Source organism: Falco naumanni, chromosome 11 (assembly GCF_017639655.2).
Source record: "Falco naumanni isolate bFalNau1 chromosome 11, bFalNau1.pat, whole genome shotgun sequence".
Lineage (NCBI taxonomy): Eukaryota > Metazoa > Chordata > Aves > Falconiformes > Falconidae > Falco > Falco naumanni.
This window is the reverse complement of record NC_054064.1, coordinates 22692766-22712754: the sequence shown is the minus strand read 5'-3', so window position 1 is coordinate 22712754 and position 19989 is coordinate 22692766. Positions and strand designations below refer to the sequence as shown.

Here is a 19989-nt window from a genome sequence, read left to right as displayed (position 1 = left end):
CCACTCTGCTGAGGTGGCAGACCATGCACTTTCCTCTAAACAGTTGAGAACAGAGTTCTGTCTGAGCCTCCAGCCCCCAAAAGCAGCACAGTCACCTTTTGTGATGTTGACTTCACGGATGCTGTAGCCTTCACGCAGCCGGACTGAGACAATGCTCACAAGGTCAGCATGTACCTCCTTCTCAGTGTGCTTCTTCCTCCTCATGGCCAGAGCAGGGTTGCTGCTCGCAGACACCAGGTGCTCATTGAACAGTCTGTGTTGGGACACTGCAAATGGCAGAGATGGGGTTTGTGACGGAACAACTCCCCTGCTCTTCATCCTACAGCAACAGCCCTCCCAAAGTGCTTTATAAAAGCTGCCAGGAACACTCGCTGGCCTGAAGAACAGTACATCCTTCAGGCATCACTTACACCCACTCTCAGTTCTGCAACACAGCAAACAGGCCCACTAGCATGGCCAAGAGGCCTGAGAGCGGGGCAGGTGTCAGGCCCTGCTTCCTCTGGGACAGCCTTTGTGGCAAGGCACGTGTTGGAGTTACACATTAACCTAGACAGGCAGAAACTGCATAGCAAGGTTTTGGGCTTTACCCCTTTCCCTGGAAAACCCTGAATTCCCAGGTACTTTCTAAAAGGTATCAGGATGTGGAAGCCTTGAGTTTAAACCACTAACACCTATCTTCTTAAGATGCAATACTTCCAAGTCCCATGCCAGCTCTCTCCAAACTTGTCACTGTACGCAGCTTCTGCTGCCAAGTTAAACAAAGCACAGATGGCACCAGCGTATTGCCAGGGCAGGAAAGGGTGTTTCCATGTTTTATGGGTAACTAATCTCTCCTGGCACACTCTCTCAGTCACTAACATTCACAAAATAAGAACAACCAAGAGAGGCATTTGGTACGGTTCTCAGGGGTCTAGTTTTTCAATCCAAACTGCCATCTGCAAAGCCTGATTAGGACAAGCTCTCCAGAACGTCCCCATCTGCAAGCTAGCCAGCGCACAGGAAGGGCTGGATGAGAGCTTCTCACAGCTTTCAAGTTCCAACACAGTGGGCCTAACTGCAGTTTGCCAAGTGAAGTCCACAGAAAGGGGAATGGTGCAAAACGGGACACTAGTTTTCTCTGATCCACCTGGTTCTTGGAACTAGCAGGCGAGTCACAGATGATGCTCCATGGCCCGATAGTGCCCAAAGCCTACAAGAGGCACGCCCCCTCTGGGATGAGGAAGAGTATCAGCATAACCAAGCCTGGGGGAGTTCCCAAAGAAAGGTGTTGTAAGACACCCATCTGCTGGAAGGAGAAACACGCGCATTCCTCACCACAGTAGTATTCTGGATTCAAGGACTCCCCAGTACGCAGAAAGGAGTACAGCAGAAATGCTTTGTGATACACATTCAGATCCAGGCTCAGGGGATCCAGCTCAGGGCATGTGGACAGGTAAGCACCAAAAGTGGCCATGGCAATGAATTTCATCAGTTCTACATTGGGAACGTGGCCAAAGCTGCAATCATACGAGTAGACTCCGCCCACCTACAGGATGGATAAAGATACCTGAGAGAGTACAGCAGTGCTGAGGACAAGGCAGAGGACCAGTAAAGGCCTCAAACAGGCAGAGAAGTTCCCTTTTCCCTTCTGGAGGTGAATGCCAACAACCACCACCATAACCCACCTTCCTCCCTCTGGCAGACAGCTTTCCCCACACTCCCTGCTAACAGCAGACATACCTGTACAAAGGAGCAGGCCACTGTGCCACTGCGGAGCTGGTTGAGTAAAGTCTCACACACAGCCACATCAGGGACACTAGTCACACCATCCGTAATTATTATTATACCTGTAAACAAGACAGTATTTTAGCGCATCTTCCATCTCAACCAACTACCCCTCTCCCAATATATCCACAAGAGAGAAAATTTAGGCAAGGCAAAAGTAAAAAGGAAAATCCTGAGGTTGGTTTGGAGCTTCCAAGGCGTTCTGGAGCTGGCAAACTTCCTGACTAGGTACAGCAAAGCACTGAGGCAGGGCACACCCTGGGCTGCCCTGAGCAAGTCGCAGTTGTGCTTCACCACAAACTCCCTGAGGCTGATATGTGGCACGTGGCACAGTGTTGCTCTCCCCATTCCCACCACCACAATTTGCCCACAGAGTGCAGGGCAAAAGCTGATGCTGACAGAAGGGTCCACACACCAGCCTTTATAAAATTCTCAGCCTAAGGCAAGAGAAACACAGTCTTTCATAAACGACTGGGCAAACTTCAACCCAGAGGACGAAGCCAACCTGCGCTGGAGTTGGAGGGCAGCAGCTGCAGTGCTAGGATCCCCTGCCGGACCATGCTGACAAGGCCAACATCAGCAGTGACAACAGACACACTGGGCTTCCTCCCAGATGACTCCTGCACATCACCAGGGCTCTCTTGGCTCAGGGGTGACAAATCCACCTGGAAAAGTTAAAAAAAAAAAAAAAAAATATCAAACCACAAGGCCCCATGGGGCAGACTTCAGTCTGACTCTAGTTCTCACTCTGCCACACAGTCTAGCAGTCCCATGGTACCACAGCCCTGGAGCACTTCAGCAGACTCCACTTCTAGCTTTAATTTCCAGGTGGTCTCAAAGTCCTGGTCACTTGGGCCCCTTAGAACAGCTGGGCAAGGTTGCTTAGGAGTGGAGGAAGGGGACAATATGCTCAGAGCTTTATTACAAGCTGATTTCTCACAGAAGGGGAAAGAAGGGACAGTTTCTGGGATCACTAAAGCTCCTCTACAGAGCAAAGCAGTTCCCAATTAAAGACATGGTAAGTAACTCCTTTATCCTTATCACTTAGTAGAAACTGCAGCTATTCAGCATCTACTCAAATAAAGCCCAGAAACGCTGAGGAGGCAAACTCAGCTATGTCCCACTTATGAAACACTGTAGCAGAGAGGGTAAGGAGCCCCATAAGGACTCCTTACGTCTAGCACCTATATAATCAACTCTGTTCAAACAGCACTTCTTATGCAGTGTTGATATAAGCAAATGCAGGTAGGCTTCTCCTGCATCTTCTGTGAAAAATATCCCCCAAGCAAAGCCTTAAATTTGTATAATTGCACTGGTGAGGAACCTACTGTGTTCATAGTCCCCTCATCTCCAGAAGGCTCTGGCAGTTCAGCCCTGTAATGAACTATTGCTTCATTTTTACAGCAAATACACAGAATGGGTGAGACCCTCCCCTGCAAAACTACAAGTGACCGGAGCTGGGAAAAGAAAATTAGAACTAAACTTTTGTTCTGCACAAATGGGAGCAGTCTGTGGCTGTCAGCAAAAAAACTGACTATCCATCATTTTAATTTGCCAGATGCCTTAAATTCAGACACTTGTTGACAATGATACAGCTAATGCAACTTCAAAAGTAAAAAAAGTTTCAGGCCCTGCCTTCCCCTGGGGCCTTCTACCTCCACCCTAGAGCCTGTGGCAGGACTTGCCAGTCCCTCTGGCCTGTAAGCGCGTCTCTCTTCCCCATTTGCATGGAAGAAGTTATAGGGTAGTTTACCATGAGAAAAATACTGCATCAAGCAGGAATGCATACAAAGCACTACAAAAACACCAGCTGAACGCATTGGTAAAGGTATTTACTTCCTGCAATCTTCTTTCTGTTCCAGGACTGAGTGTCTTAGCATTCAAAGATATAAATTTCAGGTAGAATACAAGATTTTAAGCCCTTCAGATATACAACTGCAACAGTTCACCAGCAGCTTCTTGCTCATCTTATTTTGAGACTTCTTTTCTTTTCGCCCAAACTCTAATAATTAATGCTAAATAACGACTAAATAACCTCAGCTAGGCCAATAATACCTTTGACTGCAAGAAGGGTGCCCATAGATACTGTTGTGACTGCTACCTGAACATGGCAGTACAACCATGTAACCTTCACATTCTTCATTTCCAAGATCAGGAGAGATGATCTTAATGAGAAATCCATAGACATCCTGAATCACTACAAAGTACCACTTGTACTACTTCTAATTTCACCCGAAGTTGTATTTTATAGTGCTATCATTAACTTCCTGATACCTACAGTTGTAGCCACTAAACAGCATCTGCTGCAGATTTCGAGTATCTGCACTACAGATAAACTGCACCTGCTGTTCAGTTTTTGTGGTAACAAGGGAGTATTTTTATTCAATAAATGTAACAAGGGCCAAGGGCATATTCACAGACATTTATAGTTTAATGATATGGACAGTCATAATCACCTCTCCCACCATGTTCTTCAGAGAGAAAGCACATCCTATGGTTTGTCCCATAATATACAAAAAGTCAGGCTGCTTTACTGCACAATAATCTTGGGGAAGGTAACCATTCTAATCAGTCCTTCCAAACACTTACGGGTTCTGCTTCCTTCAGCATTCATGTCTCATTACTGGATCCCACTAAATTACCCTATAAACTCCTTAGCTTCTCCGGACCTACACTGCTGTTCCTCTTGCCACCCTACCCCAGAGGGGTCTCAGGAGTGCAAATCTCCAGGAAGCCAAGAGACCCCCCACCACCTCTGCCCTCCTCACCTGTGGTTTGGGTTCGTACTGTTGCTGGAGCATCTCTGCCACTTTGTTCTCAAAGGCACATAGCTGTGTGTAAACTTGGTGCAGAAAGGCCTCTCGCTTTGTCTCATCCAGCTGACAGCCCTGGAATAGTACCTGGCCCAAGGACACACATGTAAGTCATCAATGTAAGGTTTTGTAGTACCAGTCCCCAAAGTGGTACACAGGAACAGAGTTCTGCACGGTGAAGTTCAGACATGTCCCTGCCGAAGTACAAGTAGAGCACAGGCTTCTTCTCACTTTTTCTGCTCAGGGCCAACTGCCTGCAAGCAGTGGTGTCTCGTGGCATCTGCAGTGCACTCCACAGCAGATGCTCACACCACTCTGGCAAATCTCCTTCTTGGGAAAGAAGTTTTTACTTCATTTGCCTTCTTTTAGGATAAGCAGTTGTCAGGAGAAAGTGATGTGGGATTCTTGTTACAAGCCATTAACTCTGGTTTGATGTTTCTAAGGAAGGTCTGTTTGTTCTAATCTAACTCACCTATAGACTGATCCAATTATCTCCCAGTAAGTGGCTGGATAAAGGAACGGAAAATTGAAATAAAGAAAAGAAAAATTTAGACTGGACGTTACAAAAGAGGCTGAGTGATGTGGCTGAGTGAGCCTGCCACCACAGAAACTCCCCAAGCTGACAGGCATGACCTTTGTGTTTACAGACGCCACCATTGTGCAGGCCGTCTCTGTCCAGAACCACAAGGCAAAGAAGATACAAAGCACAAATAACTCAACAGATGGGCGGGATGCTGCACGTTATCCACATTACTCCCTCAACCTCAGGCGGGCAAGACCTCATAGTATCATGGGAAAAGTAAATTATTACAATATCGACAGGCTTTCCTGGCTGAGTGATACACATATATGCCTTCTCCTCTGTAAAAGGAACAAAATGCTTATGCAGCTGTACCCAGAGATTACAGTTCCTGACCTCATACAATAAATGGGTCTTTAGAGAGATCCAAAAAAGAAAAGCGTAACAATTTCAGAGTGCCCAATTTGGCATACAGAGAGGAAGACACCGATTGCAAAGCACGATGGCATCTGCAGGATAGCTGGACAAGCTGATACACAAATCATCACTGGCAAACGGAGAAACTCCTGCATTCTTTCTTACTTTGCACCTTACTTTGGTTGGACCTCAGAATGGACCAAAGCAAGGGCCGCCTTCTTCAAGCACTGTACAGACCATTAAAGGCTGCAGCCTCGCAGAAGGCTTGGGCAGAGGCAGGCTGAGGAGAGACGAGGAGGGAACAAGCACAGACTAATAGGCTCTTCCTGCTACCACCCACTTTTCCTGGTATTAGCAAAGGGATTGAATCCACCATCAGAAATGTGCAAATAATGTGAAAATACTGTGGGGTGGAAGGGATCAAGCATAAACTTCAAAAATCACACCAGCACCATAAACCAGACTTCAATTTGTTAAACAGACCTGCCCTGGCTCAAGTAAAATCTCATTGATAATCTCAATACTGAGGCCAGCTACTCTCTCCAGCAAGCAGAAACAGATTCATACCAGTGCAAAAAGACAGCAAGGCTTGTAGAAAGAGGCAATTATCTTTGAATAAACCATTGCTACACAGTTGGAGGAGGCAGACAAGCTTTTGGGCACACCAGATCTTCTTGAATGCTTCAAGCTAATTATAACAGGCCAAAAAGAATCAGTCAATAGATTTAAAAAAAACCAACAAAACAACAACAGCAAGAAGCACACATTCAACATGAGGGGAAATACTCCCTGTGGCCCAACTCTGAGACCTGTGAGTGGCATGCTCTGCTGGGCTCTGCTCTCCCAGGAGAGACCTCCGCTTCCTGCCCAGAAAAGAGAAGTTGCTCACGTAAGCTTCCCCACTGCACCAGGCTGCACATTTCAATAAGACAAATCTGCAGCATTGCAGATAACAGAGCCCAGCCACCACATGCCACCACTTTTTTCTCTGGGCTCACAGGAAGCCCATACAGAGAGCTGCTCACACGCTGAGCCATGCCAAGAAAGAGGCAGAAGTTTACCTGATGGGACTGCAAACCAATGATGGAGGAATATGCCTGGATAGTGACAAAGATCTCTGGCTGGTAGATAATGTCTGAACCAGGGATACGGAAGGGTCGTAACAATCCCACCAAGCATCGGGAAAGGGCATGAAACACTTCATCAAAAATTATCTCCCCCGTTGAGTCATCCTACAGAAACAGAGAAAGGGAAGGGCTTTTTCATCTTCTAGGACTTTCAGTCTCATTGCTGGTTGCCCCACCACACAGAGCCAACAGCAAACACCCTTCTGCAATGGCAGCTGGACTAAAGTGACAGCTCCCCATAAACTACAAAGTCATATACTGACCATTCAGCAGAGAAGCAGGATCTGCCATTAAGCTGCCTAGCTAGGAGCACTGCATGCCTCCCTCCCGCAAAAAACAAGATTTCTGAAAAAGCTCAAACTAGCACAGAAAGGAATAAGCCTTCTAGCAAACAGAACTGTGTCCAGCTTTTCAATGCAGAACACCCCAAAGAGGCAGTTTCTGCACTTACCACAATCCCTGTGGAAGGGCTCAGGTCAAGTTCAATTACGAATCGGTACTGGCGGGCCAGGAAGGTGACCCGTGTAGAGGGCACGAGGAGATAGGGCCTGGGCTGGACGGGCTCGTCTGGCTGCCACCCGTTAGGCAGGATGCTGAGAACGTCAAGTTCATTTTCCGACTTTACCTGTAACAAGTAAACGGTACACGAGAGAATGTCAAGCCAAGCCGAAGTCAAAACCAGAGAAGGGAACTGGGTTAAAACTTTCTGCAGGCTCCAGCTGCTCGTGAGCGGCACGGAGCCAGCTTGCTCCACCACATCGGTCCGTGGTGACACCAACTCACCAGCTCCGGCTCAGGCACTGCCCAGATGACCTGATGGAGCCGGCTGAGGACCCAGGCCAGGCGCACGTTGCGGGAGATGCGATAATCTTTCTTCATCAGGAGGAAGACATGCCCTGCCTCCTCCACCTGCGGCGGGAGCACAGCGACCCAGGTCACCCCCGGGGGGCACCTGGGCCTACCCCCGCCCTGCCGCCCGCCCCCAGGCTGCTTCGGCCCCGCACCCCTCGCCTCCCCTCACAGCCAGCCCGGCCCCACCGCCGCCCCGGCCCCCCGCGCCGCGGCTACCCCTCACCTCGCTCCTACCCCCGCTTCCCCGAGTCCCCCCTGCCTGGCCCGGCCCAGCCCCGGCTCCCCCGGCCCGCTCCCACCTCCGAGTCCGGCCTCTCGGCGGCCGCCATGTCCGGCGCGGCCCCGCCCCGCGCCCCTTGACCTGCCCCTGCCGCCCGCCCGGCCCCGCCCCCGCTGCGCACGGCTGACCCGGAAGCGCCGCTCTCCCGTGGCAACGGGGCGGCGCCGCCATGCAGGTGAGGGGCGCCGCGGCCGGGGGCAGCGCGGGGGGGGGCTGGGCCGGTGCTGCAGGTCCCTTCGGGCCGGGACCGGGACCGGGACCGGGACCTTGCCGCGGGCGGGCGGGAGGCAGGCAGCCAGCTAGGCCGGCCTGCGGGGCCGCTCCGTGCTGGGCCTGGACCCCGCTTTTCGGTGCCTCCCGCCCACGGACGCTCCGAGCTCCGCGGGGCTCGGCCTGGGGCGGTGTCAGCGCTGCTGCCGCCCGGCCGCGGCGGTTGATTCCTGCCTGTCCTCGGCCCGGCCGCCCCCACAGGTCAGACCCATGCCGGGCTGCGGCAGCCGGGCTGCCAGGGTGGGCTCGCTCTCGGGCAGCTGGCCCGAGGCTTCCCTGTGCGGCGGCCTCCTCAGGCAGCACGGCGGGAGAGTGAGCGTGTGTGTGGATTTCTGGGTGCTCCTCTCCTCCTCAGTCCTTGCTGCAGCCCGTGGTAAGAGTTATCTCACCAAAGGTCCACCTGCCCAGCAGCCTGGCTTTGCCACTAGCCAAGAAGCCGATACCAAAAAGAAGTTGTAAGAGCAAAATAACCTACTGATGTTATTCTGTGTGAGCTATTGCTAGCACACCCCTTGTGTGTAATAGCCTTGAATGGATTTTCATGGATAGAAGAAGGATCTAGTTACTTTTTGAAGCAGTGTGAATTTTTAGCATCCATAATGTCTAGTGGAAAAGGGTTGCAGAGGTTAATAACAGGTTAATGGGCTGTAAAGATCTGCCTCCTTTGGTTGGTTTGAAACCACTGTCTGCTGGCTTAGTGCAAGTCTCCTGATTGTCCTACCAGAAAAGAAAGCAAAGATGGTTGTCCTGCAATTCCTCTTCTATAGGGTTTGTTATATTGTCTCTCCTCTTTTCAGCCATTTGCATGTACCGGTCTCTTTGTTTTTAACTGCTGCATCAATGGAACTGATGAATATTCTTGATCATCCTTGTTGCCTTTATCTGTACATATTCCTACTATATCCCTTTTCAGTTGGAGGGACAAGAGTGACATGTAATATTTGAGATACAAGGCATGAATTTATAGGATGGCATAATGATGCTTAGTTTTCTGTTGCTTTCCTAATAAATCTTATTATCGCTTTACATGCTTGACTGCTTCTTGAGCCTTGGACAGATGTTTTCATGGGTTACCCTCATGGGTTACCCTCAGATAATCCCAAGATTTTGTTTCTAAGTGATAACGTTATCAGCTCAGAGAACGTCATTGTTTACAGAAAGTCAGGTTTCTTTGTGTGTTTTTTTTGCCCCTTTGTTTTCCCATGTGTGTTGCTTTACATTTACCTACTCTGAATTTCACCTTTACCTCTTGGTTGCTGCGTATCGGGATGTCCTTCAGCCACCTCTCCCATAAGCCCTATCTGTACTACCTCAGGGAAATTTTGTATTGCTAACAAACTCCTTACAGCATTGCTTGGATGTAGTGTGTACCTACAAGAGGCACAGCATTCCTTGGAAACACGGGTCTTATTGCATGCATGCTTTGCAGTGCTTACATCTGCTTCCAGCTCTTAACGGCTTTGGAGAGAGCCTGTGAAAGGAGGAGGCTTGCAGTACGCTGCTGCTGCAAGAGCAACATGTGTGCAATAGGATTTTGTTCATCCTCTTGAGGGCTTCCTGGATAAGCGCAGGCAATGGGTCAGGTGAATTGTGGGTGCATATGCCTGGCACCCCTGCAGTAAAACTGGCTGCCAGCCCAACTTGTAATACAGGCATTAGTTAATCTTCTTGCACAAACACAGTGCACGCAAACAGTTGTAGACTCATTTCTTAATTGCACAGGAACTGACTAGTCCTATCACAAGATGGAGGAGAGCGCTTTTGTCTTGAGGTGAAACACCCAGCAATCCGCTCCGTGAATCTGCTCCATGGACTGGGGATCAAATTTTAACAAAATTAACTCAGCTGTTTCTTCTAAGGTGGATAAATGAAGTGAAGTCTGATCAGTGATTACCAAAAAAAAAAGCCTTTATAGTCTTGTCAGGCTACAAATAATGATTTTGTGTTCTTGTGAAAATGGAAGATACCTGATCATCTCTCTGGTGAAGCTCACATGGGCCTAGTGTGTTTAAACAGAACAACAACTAACCCAATAGCAAGCGTGCCAACAGCCTGAGTCACTCTATCTGCTTTCCCAATCGGCATTCCCTTTCTATTATTTGATTGCTTTGTCCCACCCTCCTCATGGATTATTATTGTACAGTTCCCAACTTACATGAGCAGTTCATTAGGGCTGGGACTTTAATTACATTTTGTGCAATACTGTAGTATGAATAAATTAGAATAGATAAGACTCCAAAGGGTTTTTGCAAGAGTCAAGGATATGTCTTGGTGTCTTTGGCAACAGATCCCTTGTCCTGACACTTTGTCTGTCACCGTCCTCTGTCACCTGGGGATGTCAGTGGAAAAGCTTATTTAAACAAAATAAGCCGGGGCAAAAGGCGGGAGGTGACGTGTGCGTGTTTAGTATGTGTGATCTGTGTTACAGCAGGGCCTCCTGCAGCTGGGAAGGCACAAGTAGAATAGGAGCTGCCAGTTTTCTTTAGCAGCTGGAAGTGGCATTTGGGCAGGAAGAAAGTAAAGAATGTGATGAGGAGCAGAAACGAGGCTTTAGGCCGTAGTAAAAAAAAATACAACAACCTTATACTCACTTTGCAACAGGATGAAGACATCACTGTGCCCACATCTGCTGTCAGAAAAAGTGAAGGGAATGCTGATCTACTTTGAGCTGGGTTAGCTTAAATGGCTCACAAAGGTGGCGTGAGCTAACTTTGGTGACTGCCTGATGTGGTAAAAAGCAAGTGTAAGTGAGAATGTCTTCGCTATATTCACCTAGGTCTTAAAAGGACAGGTAGTCAAGGGTTTGTCTCTGGCACAAGTCTCTTGTCTCAGTGTTCCAGCCCGAGGGGAAGAGGTCAGTGTGAAACCATAGGATTTTTATCTCCAGAGTCGCTGTTTGCTTCCCCTGAAAAGGAGGCTCTATGTAGGAGAGATTGGACTGTGCATGCAAGTGGATCCACAACACCTTGGGAAGGTGTTAAGCCTTGTTGTCATCCCACGTCTTTCTTGCCTTTTTTTAGAGAGAGGAGAAGCAGCTGGAGCTGACCCTGGAGGCGCTCATCAGTCAGGTGGCTGACCTGAAGAACTCCTTGGTCAGTTTTATCTACAAGCTGGAGAACGAGTATGACCGACTCACATGGTAAGGTGTCTCACAGAGCTAGGGGCACTGTTAATAACTGTTGAAGCTGTTCCAAACTTGGCTCTAAGGACCATAAAGTATGCTTAAAAAGCATTAGCCTGTTGTCAGTAGGCCTAAGTTTGCTTTTCACATTTCTGCTGGAGGAACCGCTACACGTCTTCCACCAGAAAACCAGTTGAAAACCATTGGTTTCATGCTGTATAGTAAGAGAGTCATGCTAACACCTTTTAATCCAGACATTTTATGAGAACTAGACTTGCATCTGCAGTGGCTGGAAGCTTCTCAAACAAAGTATCTTAGGGACCCACATACCCTATAAAATGAGCAATGGTTCTTATGCATTTCTTGACCTTTCTGGCTTTTTCTGGCTCTGCTATGAACTGAGCTTTTATGTTTTCCTGGTTCTGCATGTTTTACCAGACAGTTTGAGAGGCTTGCAAGGTGGCGTTCTCTTCCTTATGGAGCATAAAGACGTTATAGCTACAGCTTAATAGACTATACAGTATCTTAGAGAGGGTCTGCTGCTGCAGCAAAGCTTCACAGGCAGTTAGTGTTTATCATTAATGTTGCAGGAGGTAGGAGAGGTGATGAATCCCGCAGAGAGAGCAAGCTGAAGGGGACCTCCTTGGCAAGATTACCACTTATTTTGCTTCCTTGCTGCTCAGTCTGGATAGCCAAACTATAAATATTGTTCCTCCTGGCTGTACTGCTTAGGAGTTAAACTGTTTCTCAGACCTTGCTCTAAAATTGCACTGGGAGAGTTAGTGATAAGGAAAGCATTGCTTCTGTGTATGTTACTGAAATCCCAAACAACTGCCGCTTCCAGTGGTACTGCTTGTAATGTCCCTGAGCTATTTGCAGCATTTGAGCTATTTGCGCTAGGGACTGGGGTTTGTCTGTACCTGCAGATTCAGCCCTAGGTTTTGCTGCTTACTGACTGGAGTAAGCCAGTTTGATGAGCAATAGTGTTATTTCCTTGCTTCTCAGCCATTTGAGTGACGAAGAGATAAAAGCCATCTGTGGCATCCCTTTCTGTGTTCTGTCCCCTTGATTTCTTTTCCCAGGCCTTCAGTTCTGGACAGCTTCGCATTGCTCTCAGGGCAGCTGAACACCTTGAATAAAGTGCTAAAGCATGAGAAGACCCCCCTACTGCGAAACCAGGTTATCATACCCCTAGTGCTGTCACCAGACCGTGATGAGGAGATCATGGTAAGAAAATTCCCTGAGTGTTGGCCCTGGAGTATCAGGATGTGCTTGTGTATCTGTTCCAGCTTGCTTGGCATTCCTTGTGCTTGGCATTCCTCAGCTCTGGGTGTAGAGAAGGAAAAGGTGATGATTAGTTCTGACAGGGAGCTGCTTTGCTGGGGGGCTTTCACACTTGCAGTGGATATACTTTACAGGAGGTGTTCCTGTTCATAAGTATGTTATTTTCCTGATGTTGGGGCTGAAAGAGATAGTGTCTTCTTGTGTAACTGGGAGGTCTCCTTACAAGCTCTTGGTTTTCTCTGCCATAGCTGTGCTGTTTCTGTTGGATATCTTTGTCTAGATGTGCAGTTTGTCATCTGACCCACATGAGGTGTGTTACAGAACCTCCAGCATGCACTGTCAGCATTTATTCTCTGCTTGAGTGAGAAAAGATTTCAACTGATCATGGCCATGCTGGTGGGGCTGCACTGCAGACCCCTGCGGGTTGCTCTGACTAAACCAGCACAGTGCAAATTCCTAGACAAATTGTTGAAACTTCCTAATGCTTTCCAGATCAAGGTTTCCCCACAGCATGCTTCTAGCCTTGTTCCAGCACCATGGCCTGTGCCATCCTTTTGAGCTGTTTGAGTGCTGGGCTCGAGGAGGTTCTGAGTGTTGCTCATCCAACTCTTGCAGCGGCAGACAGAGGGGCGTGTGCCGGTGTTCAGCCATGAGGTGGTGCCTGACCACCTTCGAACTAAGCCAGACCCTGAGGTGGAGGAGCAGGAGAAGCAACTGATCACAGATGCAGCTCGAATTAGCCCTGATGTGGCCCAGGTAGGTGAAAAAGAGTTTGATACTTCTGCCTCTTAGTCCTACGGCACAAGACGCCCCTTAACTCTGCTTCCTTCACCTTCCCATCTAGCAGTTTCTGTTTCTGCTGTGTCCTTTTCTGCCTGAGATTCCTTTAGCGGACCCTAGCTGAAGTTTGGTTTCCTCCACAGTTTCACAAACCAAGGGTATCCAGCCCACTGGCAGTTCACAGGAGATGCCATCAGATGAGTCAGAGAAAGGCAAAGCCTATCCCATCCCCACAGTGCCCTCCTGCATGCATTAGCACAGGGCTTTTTAGACTCTGCTACCAAAATGCTTATGTTTGGTTACACAGAGAAAGCTTGTTCATGTACCTTGCTGACTTGTACCCAGTTGGAGGTATGCTGGTGATTTCTGGTGGTTTTCATTTTGCAGAAACAGATCCAAAGTCTGAACAAAATGTGCTCAAATCTACTGGAGAAAATCAGTAAGGAGGAGCGTGAATCTGAAAGTGGAGGTATGTCACTGGGGTGGAAGTGGGGTACAGGGTCCAAGCAGCAGGCTTGAGAGAGTAGTGGCATAACAGGTAAATCAGAGAGCCTGAAGCATGGGAAACACAGATGAGCAGCATAGATGAAGCATAGATGAAAGCATTCTAGCAGATGCAAGATTGGCTGTCCTAGAGCCCCCTAATTTGAAAAGGGGTCCTGTGGGCGCAGTGTGTCCTCCTTGTATGACCTATGCTTGGCAGGAAGGTTGTTCCAACCCTTTGCCAAATCCTCCTTTGAGGACGTGGTAAGTATTTACCAAGAAAGCATCCCAATCAACTTGGATTAATATAAATAGCTGTGAAAGTGCATTGGCAGTGAATGGGAAGCCCCTTAGCTATGTTCTGAATGAGTCCACAACATATTTGTTCGCAGGCTATTGTGTGACATCCTCTAGATGATGGCTCCTTCAGACTTGTGGTCAACATTTTCTGGTTCTGACTCTGATGCTGGACATCCTTATTTTAATGGTCTCTGCTGTCAGCTGCTCGCTATTCATGGGAGTGCTATGCACAATTCTCAAAGGCTGTTTTTTTGTCACCTTTGACACATAGTGTAGGCAAGGACCCAAGCACGGGTTCTGTCTGGTTTCCAGGATTCATAGTGTAACTGGGCAGGCGTGTGGTAGAAAAACTTGCAGACACCATGCTGCTCATGAGCCTCCAAAAGGGGATGTTGCCATTGCTTATCTAGAACACAGTGCTTGTTACCTGCTGTAGGTTTCAGCATGGAAGAGCCTTTAGTGGGGACACTCTCATGGGCATGGAGGAGTTGGCTCCCTCTGTCCTCCTTCCCTGAGCAGCGTATGTGCTGCTCTCAGTGGAAAAGCTCTTGGATCACCAGTCTTTTGGATTTCACAGCTTCTTGGACCCTTCTGAGACTCTTCTAGGACAGCTTGTTAGAAGCTGATCTCTATTACATGCACCAAAATAACAGAAAAGTAAATTCAGGACCAGCTATGCTACTGTTTAGAATTGATTGCTGAAACGTTCCAAAATAACTTCTTTTTCTACAGGTTTACGACAGAACAAGCAGACTTTCAACCCTGCAGATACCAATGCACTGGTAGCAGCTGTGGCCTTTGGGAAAGGACTGTCAAACCGAAGACCCCCTGGCTCTGGAGGGTCTGTCCAGTCAAGCCAACCAGGAGCTGGTGCTATCATTGCAGGTGCTTCAGGCATGCAGCAGGTCCCAATGTCAGGTGCACCAGCTCAGCAGCAGCCAATGCTGGCAGGGGTGCAGATGGCACAAGCTGGACAGCCAGGTAAATAAGTTGCATATCTGAAAGCAGTTGAAATGCAGGGAGCAAGAAGGACAATTGCAGATGTAGAGATTCTTCCCCAGTCACCTTTTAGATACAACTGAGTAAGAGGTTCCTTTCTGCCTTAATAACATGAGTCAGGTTGTAACAGTGGAGTAATACCTGCTTAAAATTGGCTCAGGGGCTGAAATGGATCCCAGCCATCCAGCTTCAGCTTAACTCACCCCGCATTACCATCTTAATAACAGACTTAGTGAACATAGGAATCAATGTGGAGGGAGATCACAGTGCAATTTTGCAGGGATCTATTCTGGGGGTTTTGTGGTCAGATTTGAGTTGTGGGTAGGCAATAAAGTGGAAAGGTTTGATGATGCTGAGTTATTTAAGGTAAGGAAAAAAACAAATCTGTCTGTAAAGAGTCACAGAAGGATTTCATATACCAAGTGACTTCACTTAATAGTAGATTACATTTGTATTAAATATAAAGTGAAACACATAGGCATAGCAATTTGACTGCATGTCCAGCACTTGGACTCTAACCTAGTTACTTGTATTTGGGAAATAGATACATGATATAATAGTTCTGTAAACACATTAATTGGATGTACACTTGGGGCAAAAATGCAAACCAAATATTAGGAATTACTAGAAAAGGGACAGAGAAACAGGATATCATTCGGCCATTGTATAAATCCATTGGGCACCCACACCTACAATATTATGTGCAGTTCTGATGTCTGCTGCTGGAGATAGCTTTGGAGTAGGGAGAAGAAAGTATGGAAGTCTATAAAATCTCCAATTGTATTCAGCAGGTGACTGGGGAATGATTGTTCACTCTTTCCCATAATACAGAAGGATCAATGAAGGTGCACCAATGAAAATATCGGCTTGTAGATTCAGAACAAAAGGAAGATACTGAATACTAAATAATTACATCGTAGAGCACATTGTCAAGTGTGTAATAGGTAGATAAGGTTTATATGAGATGGAAAAGTAAGTAGGTAAATTTCTGGATGAAAAATCAGTCAACGGTTAATCCTGAAGACACCATCTCTGACTCCCCAGTCCGTGAGCCACCATATATTAGAAGCAGAGGTGGTATTCTGCAGAGGTATCACTCAGGCTTGCCCTGTTCTGGTATTCCTCCTTAAATGTCTTCTGCTGTCAGGAATGAGTTTGGTGTGGGGGACCTACAGGCCTAACCCTGTACTGTCATTCTTATGTTCATATTAATTGAGATTTTGGATATCAGATATCCTAATTGGTGTTTTCTTGCTTGTATAATGACTGTTGTTCAGAAATGAACTTGAGCAACAATATTAATCCTAAGTTAATTATGTATTTATGTAAGAGTTAGAAAGTAATTTCCACTGTGACTTGGTAACAAAGAAGGCCCCTGTGATTCCTGGCTGCATACCCACAAACGCTGTCTCCAGAATGGGAAGACAGTTGCTGCTGTACATCAAGCAGAGTGTGCTGGTAACAAGAGCACTTGTCCAGCCTGTGTTACTGGGAAGCTCCCTTTTGATAACAGCAGCCATACTGGGGTTTACCAAAGGTTAGTCCCACTGGCCTGCTTTTGATAGTGCCCATAGTAGAGACTGAAAGAATATGAGAACGAAGTATATCCTGACAGCAGTTGTTGTTTAGGGTTTTTAAGCCAGAGTTTGGTTTGAGACCAGTGGGTATAGCAGCCATCAGTTTCTGCAGTTCTTTTTTTAATTTTAATTTTGAGGTCTGCACCACCTATGGCAGTATGTCCCACAGCTTTATTGCATGCTTTGCTTAAAAAAAATTCCTTTTTATGGCTAAATCTTTTGCCTGATAATTCTATTCATGTTTCCTTTTTACCCGTGTTGTGAGAAGTGGTGAATAATTTCTCAGTTACTTTCTCCATACTAGTTTTCATTATTTTGGAAGTCTGTTAGGTCCTCCTTCCTTTTTCCATCTTACCCCTCCAGCTAATGAGTCCTATTCTGTTTAGTATGTCTTTGTGTGAAAATTATATCTTGGACCATCCTTGTCACTCTTACCTGCAACTTTTCTGTTTGTTTTCAAGACTGGGAACACCAGAACCGTTCACAGTATTCCAGATGTGGGTGAACTACAGTCCTGTTCACTTTTCCTTTTGGAGTAATGTCTAACAGTATTAGTCTACTGATTGTTAGCACTGAAGTGGTATCAGATCACCTGCCAATTCATTGCAGGCAATAACCAGCTTTGGATAAGTTTGAGGAGGTTTAATAATCTTTATTCTTTTACCCATTTGCTCGTCAAATCTTTTCTTGTTCTGCTGTACTATAGTTTTGATTTTCAGAAACTGTCCTTTTTTTCTGTTCCAGTTTGAACACACATTCCGCTTTCTGAAGGAGTGTTCTTTGAATGTCCTTCTGTGCTGCTTTTTCATCATTGTCTTTTTGTATATTTTTCTCATCATCTTAGCTTTGTGTAGTGCTGTACACTTATTGTAAGCTGCTAGTATGGTGTCTTTGAACACACTCCTGTGTGTGATTGCTATCAGCAAACAGTAATAATGCCCAAGAGGTGGATGCGGTTAAAAGAAATTAAGAGACCTGAGAGAGGCTTAGTAATTTAAATATATGCCCTAACTATAAAAAATGCTACGTGGAATGGGTTACAGGCTCTTGTGTTTGCCCCTCTGAAATGGAAGTGGAGGTCAGTCCTTGGTACTTCTGTGAGTGCTGCTTCCAGCAACTTCTGTAAGACTGAACAAGTCCTACACTCCTGTAGGAGCCTCCTGACAAAGAGAAAGGCTTGGTTAAGATGGAACAAGGATAGAATTTGAGGTGATAGCAGTGGGACACAGGAATTGTCAAAAAGATTTCTCAACAGAGAAAGATGCCAATTTGTAGAAGAGCTTGATTGTGTTAGGTCAGAAGCTGGAAGATGCTGTTGTAGCAAGTAAGCCTAGTGTGGTACCTGAAGTGGAATGGGAAAAGTCCAGACAGGGTTGTTGTCTTGCATGCTCCTGAGCAAACGTTCTCTCATATAACTGGTTTTGCACTTTTTCTTTTTTCTCTCTCCAGGAAAAATGCCGAGTGGCATAAAAACAAACATCAAATCTGCCTCAATGCATCCATATCAGAGATGAGCTGAGATGAACCAGACCTAGGAAACAGCAGTTAACCAGCATTGTTCCTGCTGCAGCCACATGCTTGGATTCCTTCTAGGGCTTCCAAGTCCCTTGACATATCCACACACCATATCCAAGGAGATAGGGGTTGTAAGACCCTTCCCTGGGTTTTATTTAGTATTGGCTGGCTTGTGTGAAGCTGTTAGTGGCCATGTCTGCTGGACACGAGTACTTCTCTGTTCAGTCAGAGCAGAGGACTTTGCTTCTGGTATTGGTCCCATCTCCTTCGGGTCTGGCCTGGAGACAACTACCCTTTCCTGATAGAAACCTTTTCCCTTTTCCCTACCTGAAGAGCTGCATGGCGCACTTTGCTCCTTGTTTCTGCTTGTTCACTTGGCATTCTCTTTCTTTACTCCCTCTTGTTGAATAAAGACTTTGTTATGCACACTGTGAGACACTGGTGTCCATCTCTCGGGTCATAAGGACTCCTTTTCCTTTGGAAAGGCTATGGAGCAGCTCCAAACTAAAATACACATAAAAATTTGGAAGCTGAGTGCTGGAGCTGCAGGCTTATGCATAAAGAGCTGTTATAAAGTGAGTCAGCAGGGCACAAACATAAGAGTAAACATCTTTTTTATTGTAAACTCATTATGACTATTCCTCAGAAAGCAAAATACTGGGAAAGACTATTACAAGGCCTGCAGGAAGAAGGCAGCATTTCAGGAACAGAATCACGGAGCTTTTGTATTCTGATGCTGCCACAAATCCCAACTGGATCTGATTTCACTTCCATAGTTCTCTGCTGCTGTGTTTCCTATAAAGTTTCTTCAGGATTTATGCATCGCTTCAGAGAGGTATTTCAATCTGCTCGGGACCATGGCACCTCCGAGTTGGCCAGGCTGTGATGTCTGGCCCATTTCTCTTTGGAACCGGGCATTGTGAAGCCATCCCTGTTCTATTTTCTGCCTTTGAGCTGTAAAATATAATCTGCTTATTGAAAGATTCCTCTGAGAATAAAGGGTGGGGACGCATGCCCACAGAGCATCCTAAAGACAACCGTTGTGCCTCTTGCTGCTCTTGCCTGGACTTCCCTTTTGACTTGTGAAAGCCAGCACTGTATTTTACTCAATAGCATCTGTCAGCAATCTTATGGGTGAGGAAATCTCCACTCAGCAGATACAGCCTGCAGCTGCTCCTGCACTGCTTGCCTCTGAGCTAATCAGATCCAGCTTATTTGTGGAGGTTGTGGGCTGTTCTCCCAAAACAAAACCTTCCACAAAGCTGTGACTAGGGCACCTATCGACCCATTTTAATATGCAGGCCCTTGAGAAGCATGGAACTGGGATGTAGAAAGTGACCTGGAAGCACAAGCAGTTTATACGATAAGCAAAGCCACTCCACTACGAATGAGCCCGGTGACGTGTCTGCAATGGCACCAGCCCAGCCAGACTGATGAGATTGCTTTTTGTGCCTAATGAACATGGAGCTCCTGGCTCTCTCGGGGGCCACTGGCTGCAGCAGGGAGCTGGTGTGAAAGCAGGAGGATGTTGCTGGCTCCAGTGTGAGTGTTTTGTGTAATGCCTGGAGCCTGATAGCCAGGGAGTTTGAGCGTGCAGGGCTATGCCCTGTGATGGGCTGAGCACTGCAGGATGGCTGTTCCCTATCTACCCATGTCCTTCAGTTGGGAAGGAAGGCAGAAAACTGTCAAAGGAACATACATCAGGTTCCTGGCACTCATCATCTATGGAGCCTCAGCGCCAGGGTGCTGCTTCACTTCATCCCCCCAGACTGGCTTCCTTATAAAGCTGAAATGTCTCGGTGCAGGAGCCCCGGGGCCAGCAGCTGGCTGGTGCGATTCAGGCAGCCTGGGACACAGGCAGAGCCCACGCTAACCTGGCTCTCCTGA

The 19989-nt window shown here is 47.1% G+C and overlaps 2 protein-coding genes across 13 annotated transcripts in view; one reads left to right on the top strand and one right to left on the bottom strand.

Annotated features, from left to right (window-relative positions):
* Positions 1-7853, bottom strand: part of SZT2 (SZT2 subunit of KICSTOR complex) — a 60536-nt gene extending 52683 nt beyond the window's left edge. For all 11 annotated transcript variants that reach the window (XM_040609973.1, XM_040609974.1, XM_040609980.1 and 8 more), the window contains exons 1-9: positions 7793-7853; positions 7425-7550; positions 7093-7266; positions 6576-6746; positions 4533-4664; positions 2270-2429; positions 1720-1826; positions 1315-1525; positions 96-266 (exon numbers count right to left, since the gene is read on the bottom strand). In XM_040609973.1, the coding sequence (XP_040465907.1) occupies positions 96-266; positions 1315-1525; positions 1720-1826; positions 2270-2429; positions 4533-4664; positions 6576-6746; positions 7093-7266; positions 7425-7550; positions 7793-7822 (1282 nt within the window). In that variant the 5' untranslated portion in view covers positions 7823-7853. The remainder of the gene's footprint in view (positions 1-95; positions 267-1314; positions 1526-1719; positions 1827-2269; positions 2430-4532; positions 4665-6575; positions 6747-7092; positions 7267-7424; positions 7551-7792) is intronic.
* Positions 7854-7859: 6 nt separating this feature from the next.
* MED8 (mediator complex subunit 8) lies at positions 7860-18536 on the top strand. 2 transcript variants are annotated; one of them, XM_040609971.1, is made up of 7 exons: positions 7860-7948; positions 11064-11182; positions 12247-12391; positions 13064-13204; positions 13616-13697; positions 14744-14992; positions 18037-18536. In XM_040609971.1, the coding sequence occupies exons 1-7, from the start codon at positions 7943-7945 to the stop codon at positions 18099-18101; spliced, it is 807 nt and encodes a 268-aa protein (XP_040465905.1). In that variant the 5' UTR covers positions 7860-7942; the 3' UTR covers positions 18102-18536. The 2 variants fall into 2 exon arrangements, with proteins under 2 accessions (XP_040465905.1, XP_040465906.1); XM_040609972.1 differs by lacking the exon at positions 7860-7948 and adding an exon at positions 8208-8416.
* Positions 18537-19989: the final 1453 nt, after the last annotated feature.

What these genes read in the sequence shown, in the direction of transcription:
- MED8 (XM_040609971.1), top strand. An exon ending in GAGTATGACCGACTCACATG is followed by an intron (nt 11,183 to 12,246) that starts GTAAGGTGTCTC and finishes TTCTTTTCCCAG; the next exon opens with GCCTTCAGTTCTGGACAGCT. An exon ending in ACCGTGATGAGGAGATCATG is followed by an intron (nt 12,392 to 13,063) that starts GTAAGAAAATTC and finishes CAACTCTTGCAG; the next exon opens with CGGCAGACAGAGGGGCGTGT.